Raw genomic sequence first — 13,642 nt, forward strand, 5'->3', positions numbered from 1 at the left:
ACTTTTCACCATGTATTGTCTCTCTTCACATAGAGACCCCTAGCAACGACATATTGATCGATATTTACCTTCTGTGCATTTCAGTCATCTTTGAGAGGTTAAAATGTGTGGACCTGTTTACTAAAGTGGAAATTAACAGATGCAGCTAATGGTGGTAAGTAATTCTGTAACCAAAAAAAAAAAACCCAAACTGTGTGTAAGGCTGTCTTAAGCACCATACAAGACTTTTTGTACACTTATAAAACAGCATGACAACATTATATAATGTTTGTTTGGCAGATTAATTGATAAACTTGATGAATCGTTCTGATTTTTAACTATGCTGAAATTTGTTCATCCACAAATTTCAGCAGTAGAGTAATTAAATCATGTAAATCTAGTTGAAAAAGGTCAAGCTCTTCCTCCTGCTTTCACAATTTGTAAGTCCAAATGTGCACTACATCTAGATTTCTGTAATGAAGAGACCACTCTAAACCACTGAGCGTCCTGCCAGCAGCGCATGACACCTCCTGAATGCCTCTCTCAGTCAGTCTGTGGTGGGCTTAGCTCTGAGATGGCACAGGCAGCGTGTCATTTCCTGTGGGACAGCAAGGGACTGCGGACACTCTCTGTACCCTTGCTCACATCCCCAAACCCACCCCCACTCTCTGGCAGGCGAAGACAGAGGGTGTCGATGCCTTGCACCTGGGACGCCCAAATGCCAGCTTGAAGGCTTTGGAACCAGGAACCTGTTTTTCAACCCAAGTCCTGCTGTGACCAAAACTAACGCAGAGCCCCTCTTCCTCAAGCTCACCTCCCAAGGCAATAAGATTGCTTCGCCCCCCGTGTTCACAGCAGAAGGCAGAGGGCAGAGGGAAGGCATGGCTCTGTGGGACGCCGCCAGCCGGAAATGATCCTCTGTGTGCCAGCGCTGAGACGCCAACACGACAGAAGAGGCTGTAGTATGCATGAGGTAAGACTAATACAACCAATATCACATGACTGTCCCTCTGAAATAAACTGGAACTCTATTAATACTCTGGATTTTGCAATATAGCAATGTGATGAAAGAGTGAATGACACATTTCCTGTGGCTATCCAAACCTGGCGCTCCCCAAAATGAGATTGCATAAGTAGGCATCCAGGAGGAGGTAGGCTATGGATAGCTGTCAATCACCTTTCACCATGAAAAATACCTCATGACCTCTGCTTCCCTGCTGCAGACTGTGGAATAATGACAGTCTCTGTGGGCACTCTGTGGAATTCCAAATGGGAGTTAGAAACGAGGTAGTTCAATCAGTGGGAAAAGGTCAAGTGCATGCAGATTCTCTCTCTCGCTCTCTGTCTCCATTCCTTTTACCCAAGTTCCACTTTATGCCCCCTACCTCCAGGGTACTGAGGCAATCAGGGTAAAGGTTGTTATTTCTGCTGCTGCTCGTGACCATATTTAAATATTCAACTGGAAACGCTCCCACTTTTTTCCCCCTCATAAAAGCTGTTGAAGTAAAGTGCTGCAATTTGATATGGCCAGCTAATTCCACTGTTATGTCTCACACCACCTCAGACAACAGTGGAGAAGAGGTGCCTGGTGGTCATTACCTGTGCAAATTCCCTCTCTCTGGCGGGTGCGGCTTAGGAAGAGAAGCTGCTAAAAGCAAAGCAAACTAATGGCTCTGGCAGCTCTGCCTGCAGAGGCACAGGGCTATTAGGAGAACTACAATCCCCAGGTGAACCTCCATGTCATGTCCTGAGGCTGTGTGTGACAAGGCCAGGTTGTCTCTGTCGATCAAGCTGGGAGAGGGTTGAACCTGGCCTGACATAGTATGAACCTGGGATATCAGGCCTTCTGGGAACTTCTCATCTACACCTGGCTGATTGGCACCTCAGGCTTCCTTGGTGGTGTCACAGAGGGTTACCGGTGCATGTGTGCTCCCTCCTGTGCTCTCTATGTGTGTGTGTGCGTCTCCTTTACAAGGCACATTTCTGGATTTCATACCAGTGGGTTCAGGTCATTTAACTGGGAACGAAACAGGTTTCTCAGGTTTGATTTCAATACAGTTGCATTCATGCATGATGTGAAATAGTTTTTGTTTTAATTAGGGTTACATAAGTTGTTGCAATGTAACCAAAAGTATGCTAAATCAGTGTGTGTGTGTGTGTGTGTGTGTGTGTGTGTGTGTACGAGGCGTGAGGGAACACCCAGCTTTAGCCCAAAGTCAAATCCAATCACAGGACAAATATGGGAGTGGCAGTGAGCTGTGTGGTTAGCGAGGGCAGAATTTGCAGCACGCCAGGATAAAAAACACAAACGTGCACACCCAGCGTGACAATGACATTCCCCTTCTTGTAAAATGTCATGCCTTGGCACACATGTAAGCGATAAGTCATGAATAAACAAATGAAAACCTGCTGAAATCTGTAAAGATATTATTTTGGAAAATAGCCAGGCAGAAATATCAGCATCAACCAGTCAATTGAGGGATTCTGGACCTGTTATTCTTTAGCTGACATGTGGCAGAGTAATTGCTGTCTGGGCCAGGGAGGAGGCAGGGTAGCGGTGGGGGCTAGCTGGGCCTCCTGTCCAGCCATCTCAGTGTTACTCATCACTGGACTGGTGCACCTCCCTCTCCCCTCCAGGAGCAGGGCTTTTACGCTCACCCCTGCTCCCTGGACCTTCAGACCTACAGTGGAGGACGACAATCAAGGAGAGGGATGGGTAGCGAGGGAAGTCGCCACTGGCTGAGGGTGGCCAGGGTCAGTGGCATCCATTCACCCCTCTCCCCCTGCAGGGCCTTTCTCTCTCATCTGTCTGGATGGGTGCCCTCTCTCTGGGGCACAACACGATGAGAGGCCCTGGCTCCGCTGCCGTCTCTGCCTTTCATGTCTCCATCTAGGGCAGTGGTAGAGAGACGTGGAGGGGAGGACGAAGGAGGGGGCAAGCTACAAATGTCACCCATAAGGGGGGATTTAATTAAAAATGACAGGGGCTGGCGCTGGAGAGTGCAGCCACATATGCGCGGAATTTGGGTGCAGTGAAAGCAAGTGCCTATGATTTATAATTCAAGTAATGCTCTGCACTCCTTTTAATTCTACGGCCAAAGAAAAAAATATCAAAAGGCCGCCCCTGTGAGGCTAATCCAATATGATATTTTTAAGGGCAGGCGGTCAATGGCTTTTTGAAAAGCCAGCTTCTCTGTCTCCCTTTCTGCCTCTCTCTCTCTTCTCCACTTGTCTGTCTTTCCCCATCTCCCTCTGCCTCTCCCTCCTTTCTCTCCCCCTGCACCCCGCTCTACAGTACCTCACCCCACCCCCCCCCCGAGCCCGGGCTGTGATAATGGAAACATCCCGCTCTCCGCCTCCCGTTTCTCCCGCTAAGCTCTGCGCGCTTGGGGGAAATTGATTGTCTGGCGAGCCGATCTGAACGCTTCCAGCTGATGGTAGAGCCAGTTAAGTCCTTTTTTATTGAGGGTATGAGGGATTTTTAATGGGAGTCGCATCAATGAACTGTGCAGCCACTCTGCATCTGCATGCAGGGGCTTTTTCTAAAACCCTCCTCACCCTCTCATCCCAACTGTTCTGCTATCCCAGCCTTCAAACACACTCATGCACGCGCACGCATGCACACACGCGCACACACACACACTACTTTTGTGTAAAGGACAGCAAATGCAAATGACACAGCTCACCTCTACCCCACTGCCAGGTAATCCCCCTCCTGTGCTCTCACTCACTCTGTCTATTTGAGGGCTGTATTCTGGTATTCAGCCTCCTGTTGAGAGCCCAGGTCACCTTACCCACAAACCCCCTTCCATGTTGGCACAAACTGGGCCATGAACAATCAGTCATGGGGACCCGCTCAGCATGGTGACCTGAGTGTGCCCACTTCTGCAGCCAGACCCACTGTCTGCCTTTCTGCACCCCTTCTGGGCCTGGACGAACAATTGCCGTATTGAGGCCAAGAACTGCACAGTGGTGGAAATCCAACACTTACTCCCCCCACCCCACCCTCTTCCCTCCTCCTCCAAGGACAGAAAGGAGACTATTATGTTCAAACATCCTCATTATGAACCTCAAGTCAGTCACTGTAGTAGTCTTTCAATCAAAGGGTTTAACAGGTGGAGAAAGAGAGGGAAAGTCAGACAGAGAGGGTCAGTAAAAGGGAGGGCAAAGGGAAGACTGGAGACTGTTCTTTTTCTCTATTGATTTGAGTCCTGACTCCCACTGGCTGCTCCTCAATAAAGGACCCTGAGAGGAAGTGGGCTAATCCTGCAAAATTGAAAGGGGGGAAGGAGGGAATCGATTAAGATGACTGTTGAGGACTCCCTCCATTTCGCTCCCTTCCTTTCCATCTTTACCTTCTCTAATTCTATTTTGCGCAGATTCTTTTTGTCCACCCTTTCATTTCACCCCTCTCTGAAACCTCATTAGTGAGCCTGGTTGAACCCCACTCAGCTGAAGAGTGGCCCCTTCCAAATGCACCCGCAGCTCTATTTATCTCTCTAGTTTCCTCTCTGTTTCATATATACCTATACAACTCAATATGAAGCATCCATACAGACCAGCAAAAACAACTCCAGATCTGAGAACGGAGGTAGAACCCAGTTTCCTCGCTGTTTGTGACTCCTCTCCTCTGTAGCAGGCGACTGGAGTGTGATCTTGAGCTAAGAAGTAGCTAATTGGCCAGTGAGAAAAAATGCAGACAGAGCTTCATTTCTTCACCAGAGCCAATCAGAGCCTCTTTAAAGCCTTTTACTGGGCTGGTTACAGGCCTGATACAATGTCCTACTGATGAAGAAGCACAGAACCTGCTATTCCCTATAAGCCTCTCTAAGCTGAGGTAAAATACTGCTAGGTTAGTGCTCCCCTGCTCTCCATCCTCCAGTCCTTTTAATCGGCTTGAGGTAGCTCGTAGGCCTACCATGTAAACAAAGGCCACTAAAGACTCCAAGGGTGTTCAATAAGGAGGAAAGGCCTTTCTTTGCCTCATCAGGAAACAGACTCTCACTGTAAAAGGCTTATACAAAAGCTTCAACAAAATTAGGGAGAAATTCACCTTCCAGATGCCTGACTGCCGCAGCTCTCTAATCCCAAACTGGTTAGAACTAGTTTTGCTAACTCTGTAACAGTTTTCAACCCTGGCTCATCTTTGTCCCTTTACACCATTTTGTGAGTGGACAGAGGGTGGTGCTCGGGGAGCAAACAGAGCAGCTGTCATGCTTTACAGGCGGCCGGCAGAGCCAGGGCCAGACACTGTAAATGTTTACAGACCCTCAGGGTCACCCAGGGCCAGTGAGGCACGTTAAACACTGTCTGTTCAGCCCTGTTGCCACGACTGCACAATCAGCACAGCTAAACAGCCACCCTCACAATGAGTAGCCAAACAACATGGCAATCCAAGGTCTAAGTGCAGAGCGAATGAAACTGTTTAGAATTCCTCAGAGTAGCGAGGGAACACAGTGACAAACAACAGAAACCGGAAAGTCTATTTTCCTTCACTTATTCACAGTCAGGGTTAACTACCCGTTTCCATCCCTCACCATGATCGATAGATTAAATACAAATGACAAACACAAGCCTCTCTCATTTCTTAGCTTTTGGTGAGCTGACCTCCATCGCTCCCTGTCATTTTGTTAACTCACATTTCCTTCCAAGGGCTTGCGGTGGCTCCAGGGTCTTGCTGGCACACACTGGGTGCTGGGGTGGAGGGTTTTGCCTCCTCTGCAGACAGGCCAGCATGGCGAGGTGGGCACAGTACTACAGCCGGGGGAGTTCTGCGGCCAACCTGGAGCAGAAAAACAGCAAGAAAAAAAAAAGAAAAAGAAAGAGAGGAACGTTGAGTGAGTTAAGCAGGATGATTCGAGGTCAAAGCTCCATGGCCGTGTCCGGTAAGCCGGCAGGAGCTGGCTCTGGGCTAGATGGGCTGGGTTTCTCACCCAGGATATAATTGGGAAAGCACGCCTACAACTGCCTGCCTCTCAGCTCTGTGTGCTGAATGATAAACACACACCTGCACTGGGGCAGCACGGTTGACATGGGTTCAGAGCACAGTCCAGGCCAGTCACTCTGCAGCTTCAAACAGCACATCCACACAGCCATTCAACCGCGTCTCCTGTCTATGAAACCGTCCTCAAAACAAACACACAGACACACTCAGAAAGTAGCAACACTCAGGCACATTCCTTCCAGGGCACTATGCATGTGGTGGTGATTGATGGCGTTATCTATGGACAGCAAAAAAATGGTAATGCTGAGAAAACAGCAGTCTGTCTGCTACAACTTAACATGCAACAGCTCTGGGGGACTGTCAGGAAGGGCCTGGGGGGACTGAGTGGTGTCTGGATGTATGTGTAGCTGTGTTCTGTACCGTATGGTTGCATGTGTATGTGTGTGTGTGTGTGTGTGTGTGTGAGCAAATGCGATGGGTTGGGAGGGGGAGACTGCCAACCGTACATCAGGGCTAGTGACGGCACTAATCAATCTCCCTCTAGGCCATAAATCTCCAGCTCTACTCTCCCCCTTTTTCCCCACAGCCACCTTCACTCAGGAACAGGGAGGCAGTTGCTGCTAGTTTCCTCTCAAAAAGCCCATCACAGCCCCAGTGGAAACACTAGACACACACACACATATATATATATATAAATATATATATAAAAGAAACCCAGAGCTCCCTCACTAAGAACCCTCAACAGTCGAGTAGCATGGAGGGTATCATTCATCAGCAACATACCAGTGTCACATAGCACAATGATGACTGATTACAAAGTCTTCTACTTGGATTATGTGCCAGATGAGAACAGCTAAAGCAAACCATTTAGGTCCAGAAAGTGTTTTTATATGATAAGGATCGAGATTCACTCCTCTATAGTTCACTTAGCGGATATTGTTTGGTTTCCAGGAAACATATGCTCTCCCTGCGCTGTGTATAACACTGAAGAAACCCACTCTCACCTAAAAAGCATGGCTGTGTCTGTAAAAAGCATCGTGGCCTTAATCTTAGCTCTGCATATGTTTGAGTCTCTTGTCCAAAACGCATCGATATGAAACACTATCGTTTCCATCTGGGCTGGTCTCCTCCCATATTAAAACAAAGAACAGAGGCAAATATTTCATCTATGCTGTCAGCGCCAGCGTCTCCTGCCATGATGCGTGGCAGATTATTGAAAAATGATTTCTCATGCGCCTGTCACAGGCTTGTCCCCTGTTATTTATTTTCTCAGTGAATCACTAAATGAACATTTAGCCACCTGCCATCAGTCCATTACTTAGTTTTATAGATTATCATTTTAATATGAAAGAAAGCAATTACAATGATTACAAGATAAATTAATGGCAGTCCATAAAGTGCCGGCTCCAGTTCTCTCTCATTTAAGGAATCTAGAAAAATATGGATTACCGGTGAAAAAAACATCAAAATTATAAACCACTAATAGAATTCAATCAAACCAACCTTGCAAATAACATGCAATATACTTTTCATGTAATATTTGATCAAGGTCTAAAACCAAGACCAAAAAAATGAAATTTATGTGATAGATTTTCGAAAATGTCAACACTGTAACTGTTATAACAGGATCAAAAGATTTACATGAATTTAAGTATATCCATTTTTATTTTCTAAATTGAAATTGTATCCTACTTTTCAGAACATGTTAAAACCACCTGACCTGAGTTACAACATCTTTTGGAAAAAGAAAAAGAATTAAGTCTTTGGTTTGAGAGGACAAATCCCACTAAATGAGTTGACTTATAAGAACGTTGCCGATCCTTTTTCATTCACATGTGTATTTGCATACACTTAAACAGTACTCCTCACTCGGATTGCACCTTTCAAAAACAAGCTCCAATCGATTGATCCAAATTTACTGCCATTGTTTCAAGGTTGCTTTTTTCTTATACATAAAGCAAAATTAAAATTATGGCTTGACAAAGGGATGAAAGACAAATGCAACACATTTGTTGGTTCCTGGTTTGAATATTCAAAGATCAGAAGCTGGTTTACAGAAAAAAAATCATCATCCTTACAATGAATTCAGTCTTTCTCACATAAAAACATCTTAAATACAACATTTTTTTACAAGACATCAAATTTGACCGCAGACTCTGAGGCTTGTATAACACACTTAACACTCTAAGTCAAATGTGTATTTTTAAAATCTGTCAAAAGCTGAACAAAACCACACTTTTAGCACAAACATGACAGTGTGAAAATGGTGTTCGCAAAATACCTCTCCCTGATAAATGTAAGTAAATTAGACCTTTAGACTCCGAATGCCTTGTTAATTCACTCTCTTCGTCTCACACACACACACACACACATACACACACACTGCAGATGGAAGAGAGGGGCCACTCTATTTCTCGCCAGGTGCTTGAGCAAAAAAGGTCGCTTGCAGTGCCATTTCCTCTCACACACAGGCAGGCCTGGCCCAAACACACTAGCACTTTGAGCTCATTACTGGCCATTCACATAATCCTTTCTCTGTGTCCTCTCTGTGAGGATACTAATTTCACAACGAGCCCATCCTCAGAGCCCATTTGTTAAAAGATAGTGGTTGGGAGAGAGGAAGGGGGCACATGGTGTAGATTGAGACTAAAAGCTCGTCTTACGGGGGATACCTCCACAGTTTTCCCCTCTCTGAAATGAAAGACAATAGTGTAACTACCCTCCATTTTTCTCCATTTGCCGCTCACCAAATGTATTCTGAGGCATTATACTTCACTGAAAGAGACCCACTTTTTTCAATTCAATTTCAAGAACCAATTTTCTCCTATTATTGCCTTTAAGAGCGAGGCAGAAGGAGCAAGTCTTTGGCTTGTTTGTCATGTCCCCCTTTTGCCTCATCTCCTCCTATTAGGTTATTGGACTACTTAGCAGATGTCTATCAGTGGCAGGAAATTATCTCCGAAGCAAAAACCCCATGTCCCATCATCCAGCTGTCCTAAAACAGCCTGCCATGCCTAGGTCAATCCCTGTGAAGATGCTGGAGAATGTGTGCGAGTACACACACATACTGCCCTACACGCTGCTTGAAAAACCACCTGCACTTCACTCACTCATCAAATCCACTCACAGGTCTCCTATTACACCAGTGCGGGGATATCTCAAAAGCCAGGATGTCTATCGGCTCTTTCCTGTTCTGCTAACGCTGCTGAAGGGTTTGCAATGGGGGCGGAAGATCAGTCCCATGAGATGATGGAATAAGCCGGAATCAAGAGGCAGTGGGCTTGGCAGAGGGCTATTTCTTAGTTAAAAGGCTCTTAAACTGCAGAGGAGATCAGAGGAGATGGCTCCCTGCGCCCAAAGCTGTCTGCCCAGATAAGCATCCTGCCAAATGCGGGGTGTAACAGGGTGGTCATGGGTGAATAAACGGCGCGTATGTGTATGTTTTGAGCTAGACATGTTCAGGTGAAAGAAAGAGTGAGGCAGCTGACACTCAGGCTGGTAACTGAACATCAGTAGTCTTTCCATATGGACTGAAATGTGTGTAGTAGGAGTTTGTGTATTTGTCCCGAACCGTTCGATACAGGATATTCGGTTCGGTATGCTCTCTGACCCAAACAGTTACTGTCGAAATAGTTTCATAATCCACTTACTCTAATGTGCGGAACAATAATTTTAGCGCTTGAGTTCCACCTGGAACGTTTTGGCAGTGCGCCACTTAGCTGGAACATGCGGGTAGCATGCTCATGGATGTATGCTCACTGGCTTAGCCAAGTTACCCTGGTTACCCTGGTTACCCACGCTCACGTAGTGTCGCTGCCATCATTATTATTAAAATATGCGCCATTATCTCCATATTTTAGCGATATTGTGTTCACACGTCCCCTCGCTGTGATGGTTGCCTTTGAGTGAAGCCGTTCGGAACAGCTATAAATACATTTGATCTCCAATGTGGAAGAACCAGTTCTGAGCGACCATAAATCATCATAAAACAGCTGTCAGCAGGTGTCCTGACTTCTTGCGGGACATAGAAGGGTTGTTTCTTTTTCCACTGCACAACTAAACTGTTTCAGTAATAGTTTTGGCCAATGAGCCATTGTTAGATGTTTACATTTTTGGAAATAAAAGACCAAAATATAATTTTCTTCTTCTCTTTTTTTTTGCTGTACTGAAAACATAATGAACCGTGACCCCAAAACCAAGGTACATATTGAACCATGAATTTTGTGTACTGTTACAAAAAATTGTAGTACAGAGTGTCAAAAACTGCCAACCTACCGAAAGAAGGTACCAATTGTTTGGTCGGATTCAGTCTAGTTTACATGATCTTTGATTAGATAGTTCCTGATTGAAGTCAAATTTGTTATTGTTTAATGTTGAAACTGATTTTAGACAATTTTATTTAGGCAAACTTCTCATATGGCTGCTTCTGCTGACACTGAAGAACTTTGTCTTCTTTTGTTAAATAGAAAAAATGAGTTCTGTGGAAAAACCGGCCAAGTATCTGAGGAATTATGACGACGTTGGACAAATTAACATCTCACGATTTATGCCCAGTGTCAATGTTTAGTGCCAATGCAGGAAGCTGTGTCTTTTAGGCAGCAAGAAGGAAAGCAATGATGTGGGATCTACCTCCTGTCACATTCCATAACATTCACCTTTTTTATTAACCTTGAACACAATCTTTTCCTAACCTTAACCATTCCATATTTGCCATGTGCAGACTGTAAAAGCTTCTCTTTCAAAAATGTTGGCATTGAATGTAATCCAGGGTTTTGCAGAAATGCCCACTATTGACATTCTTGTCTGGTGATAGGGTTGTGAAAAAAATATACATGTATTTTTCAAATTAAGGTATCTAAAATAATATTTGATATCTCTACTGAAATTCAGGCATTGTATCAGCTCTAATATCGAAGAATTTCCAACAATACCGAACCCTAGCTGACACTATACTTCCCTGATTTTTATAGTAAACCCAACATCTAGCTTTTCTAGAGGCTTGACTGTCTTAGTCTTACTTAAAGTGTCTCCAGTGAACTGCCGAGTTCCCCCTCCCAGTATAGGACCAGTTGTGGTCCGGGAGCCTGGCAGACAGCCTCCACAATGAGCAGGGGTGGGGCTTCAACCTAATTGAATGGTGACCCTGCCGTCTCACTGTGGGATGCCCCATGCAGTGCTTTTAACAAGCTGCTGTGTCTCCCCTCTTAATAAGCCCAAACAAGTTAATCCAATCGACACACTCAAACCCTTTCTTTTTCTTTAACAAGGCACTGCCTCTACCCCCTTAATCCTCGGCTCCCCCTTCTCCGTCACCATACCGTCACATGAATGGAGGGAGAGTGAAAGGCTCCATTAGGAAGGACTGGCAGTAATGGACTGGCTCGGCCCTTTCCACACATCCGCACTAAATAATTTGCACTCATACTGTATATTCAAAACACACACACACACTAACGCTCACATGTGCCTGATATAAAACTGGTCTATTTGGACATGGTACACAATGAGAGGGTTATGCTCGCCGACCCTGATCCATACACACACAAACAACAAAACAACACACAAACAAAATTTCTGAGGGGACGTTTGCCGACAGGCACGCACTCTGGGACATAAAAAAGGCATTGTTAACAAACCCTCCCAGCTCCACAAACAAGAGCCACTGATTCCCTAACAATACAAGCCCCTGGATGCTCTCACCCACCAACTCTGCACAACCTCACACCAGCACAATAAATAACCTGTACAACAAAAGGCCATTGTGTGTAAAAGCCTACAGTTTAGGCATTATTGCCATGATATATGGTGTTGGAATAACATATTGGCAGCTAAGTCTCATATATACAGTGCAGCATGTCGCTGTTATTGAGGCTTATACAGCCTCGTATTCCATGAAGTCGTATTTATAAAAGGAGATTTCTGTGCAGATGAAGGGCATCTTGGCAAAAACACTCAGCTGTTAGGTTTCCATATTCCAGTCAGCTTCAATAGCTTCACCCATGGGATGAAGGGTGAGGAATGTCTGGCAGTCCAATAGCAGTGAGTCGTCTGTCATCTCTAATCAAAACACGCCTGCTTAGACTAATGTCAACCCTGTAATAGCAATGAGGACTAATTGACTTCACAGCCAACTGCTGCATCTTTGTGCTGGGCTAGGTTTCATTAATGGTAAATAACGGGCACAGAAGGCAGTGAGCCATTATGGCGATGTGGCAACCACACTCAGAAATGTAGAAAACACAAACAGCTGAAGGCCAGCAGATACAAAATTATGACCAAAGTGACAGTGGGGGTAAGAAAATACTAAGATACTAGCCTACAGGTGGTTATGGTAAGGACTGCATCGTTTGTTGGGTTTAATGTTCATCAATTCTGGTAAGAGAGACTGGATTGCCCCTGTTGTCCACCTCATATGGTTCTGCTTTCAGAACCTGCACTCTAGATTCATAACATACTCTGCTTCCTTGTATGGTTTTTGAAATAGAAAGTGCCCCCACATATTTGAAACCTCGTAGCAGGCTTTTTCCTGTAACACTATGGACACCAAAGCTAGTGAGCAAAACAATCCATCTTCCAATTCAATTCTCAGAAACAACCAGAGACACCAGTTCTCTGAAAATATTACACGTGCAGCTTTTGGTAGGATTTACCAAAGCATCAGTTATATAAGTCTCTGGATACTGCTATTTTTTTTTTACACCTACAGTATACAGTAAGGGAGAAGTGTATAGTGTAGGACCTGAACAGCCTGACCTTGTTAAAGTGAAATTTACATAATAGTGGCCTTTGCATATGCAGGTTATTTGGTAATGTAAGGAAAGGCAAGTTGATGAGTTCATCAACTAGCAACGTTTTTTGAGCTTTTGTTGTCTTTTCAACAGACCTGAGCTAATTCTGAGTATTTTACTAAGCACATTTTTTTCTACCTAAATGATCATGATGAGAATATAAATCAGAAATGTTTATGTGTTATACTACAGAGCTGATTAAAGGGAAAAAAAAGAAGCTGCAGAGACTGGAAGAAAAGCTTGCAGTATGATAACTGAGATATATTTAAAAGAAGCTAGAATGAGCATGAAAACAATGTTTAATTAAAAAAACAACTTTAAACTCATTAAGCAACACTGCACAACAAAATAATCTGTGTGACAAACAAGAGTTTAAATGAATAGCACTACACAGTGCAAAGACAAAAATATAACATTTCATTTGTAGCTTTAAAAAAATAATCTTATCAACAAAAACATGAAATGGAGCAAAGAGCAAACAAACACAAGTGCAACAAATCAAACCCACAAGTCATAACTGAATAGCCTTGTGTTCCTAATTTAGATTTTAAAAAAAGGTATGTATCCTGTTCACTAATCACCCATCTGAAACCCAACAAATGCATCCTGGGAGAGTCCCTTCAGTACAAAAAAAAAAAAAAAACTGTCTGTTTCCAGCACAGCACCACCAACATGACTGAGCCTCTGTGCTCCTGCTGATGCCAGCGAGGGACTTTGAGCAATGAGAGCGTGGCTTAAGATTGTCAGACAAACCACAGGGGAAACACATAGTCTTCTCCTCTTATTGCCTCAGCCTTTGTTGTGTTGTTTTGCAGGCTAGCAGAATCAGTTGTCCTCTAATACCACTTTCACTCAGAAACCCCGTGAATGCTGCTGAAGGGTAGCTGTAGAGTTCATACTAAACTGTTGATCACAGCAATACATGAGAGCA

General features: G+C 44.5%; 1 protein-coding gene across 5 annotated transcripts in view; it reads right to left on the reverse strand.

The window, feature by feature from the left end:
• The window catches only part of fam222a (family with sequence similarity 222 member A), a 47,033-nt gene that overhangs the window by 14,588 nt on the left and 18,803 nt on the right, over positions 1-13,642 (reverse strand). For 3 of the 5 annotated variants that reach the window (XM_042422410.1, XM_042422409.1, XM_042422406.1), the window contains one exon: positions 5,619-5,761. In XM_042422410.1, coding sequence (XP_042278344.1) covers positions 5,619-5,715 — 97 coding nt within the window. In that variant the 5' untranslated portion in view covers positions 5,716-5,761. Of the gene's footprint in view, positions 1-5,618; positions 5,762-5,986; positions 6,106-13,642 lie in introns of all 5 variants that reach the window. The other 2 variants (XM_042422408.1, XM_042422407.1) reach the window with 2 other exon arrangements.

Source organism: Thunnus maccoyii, chromosome 9, assembly GCF_910596095.1.
Source record: "Thunnus maccoyii chromosome 9, fThuMac1.1, whole genome shotgun sequence".
Lineage (NCBI taxonomy): Eukaryota > Metazoa > Chordata > Actinopteri > Scombriformes > Scombridae > Thunnus > Thunnus maccoyii.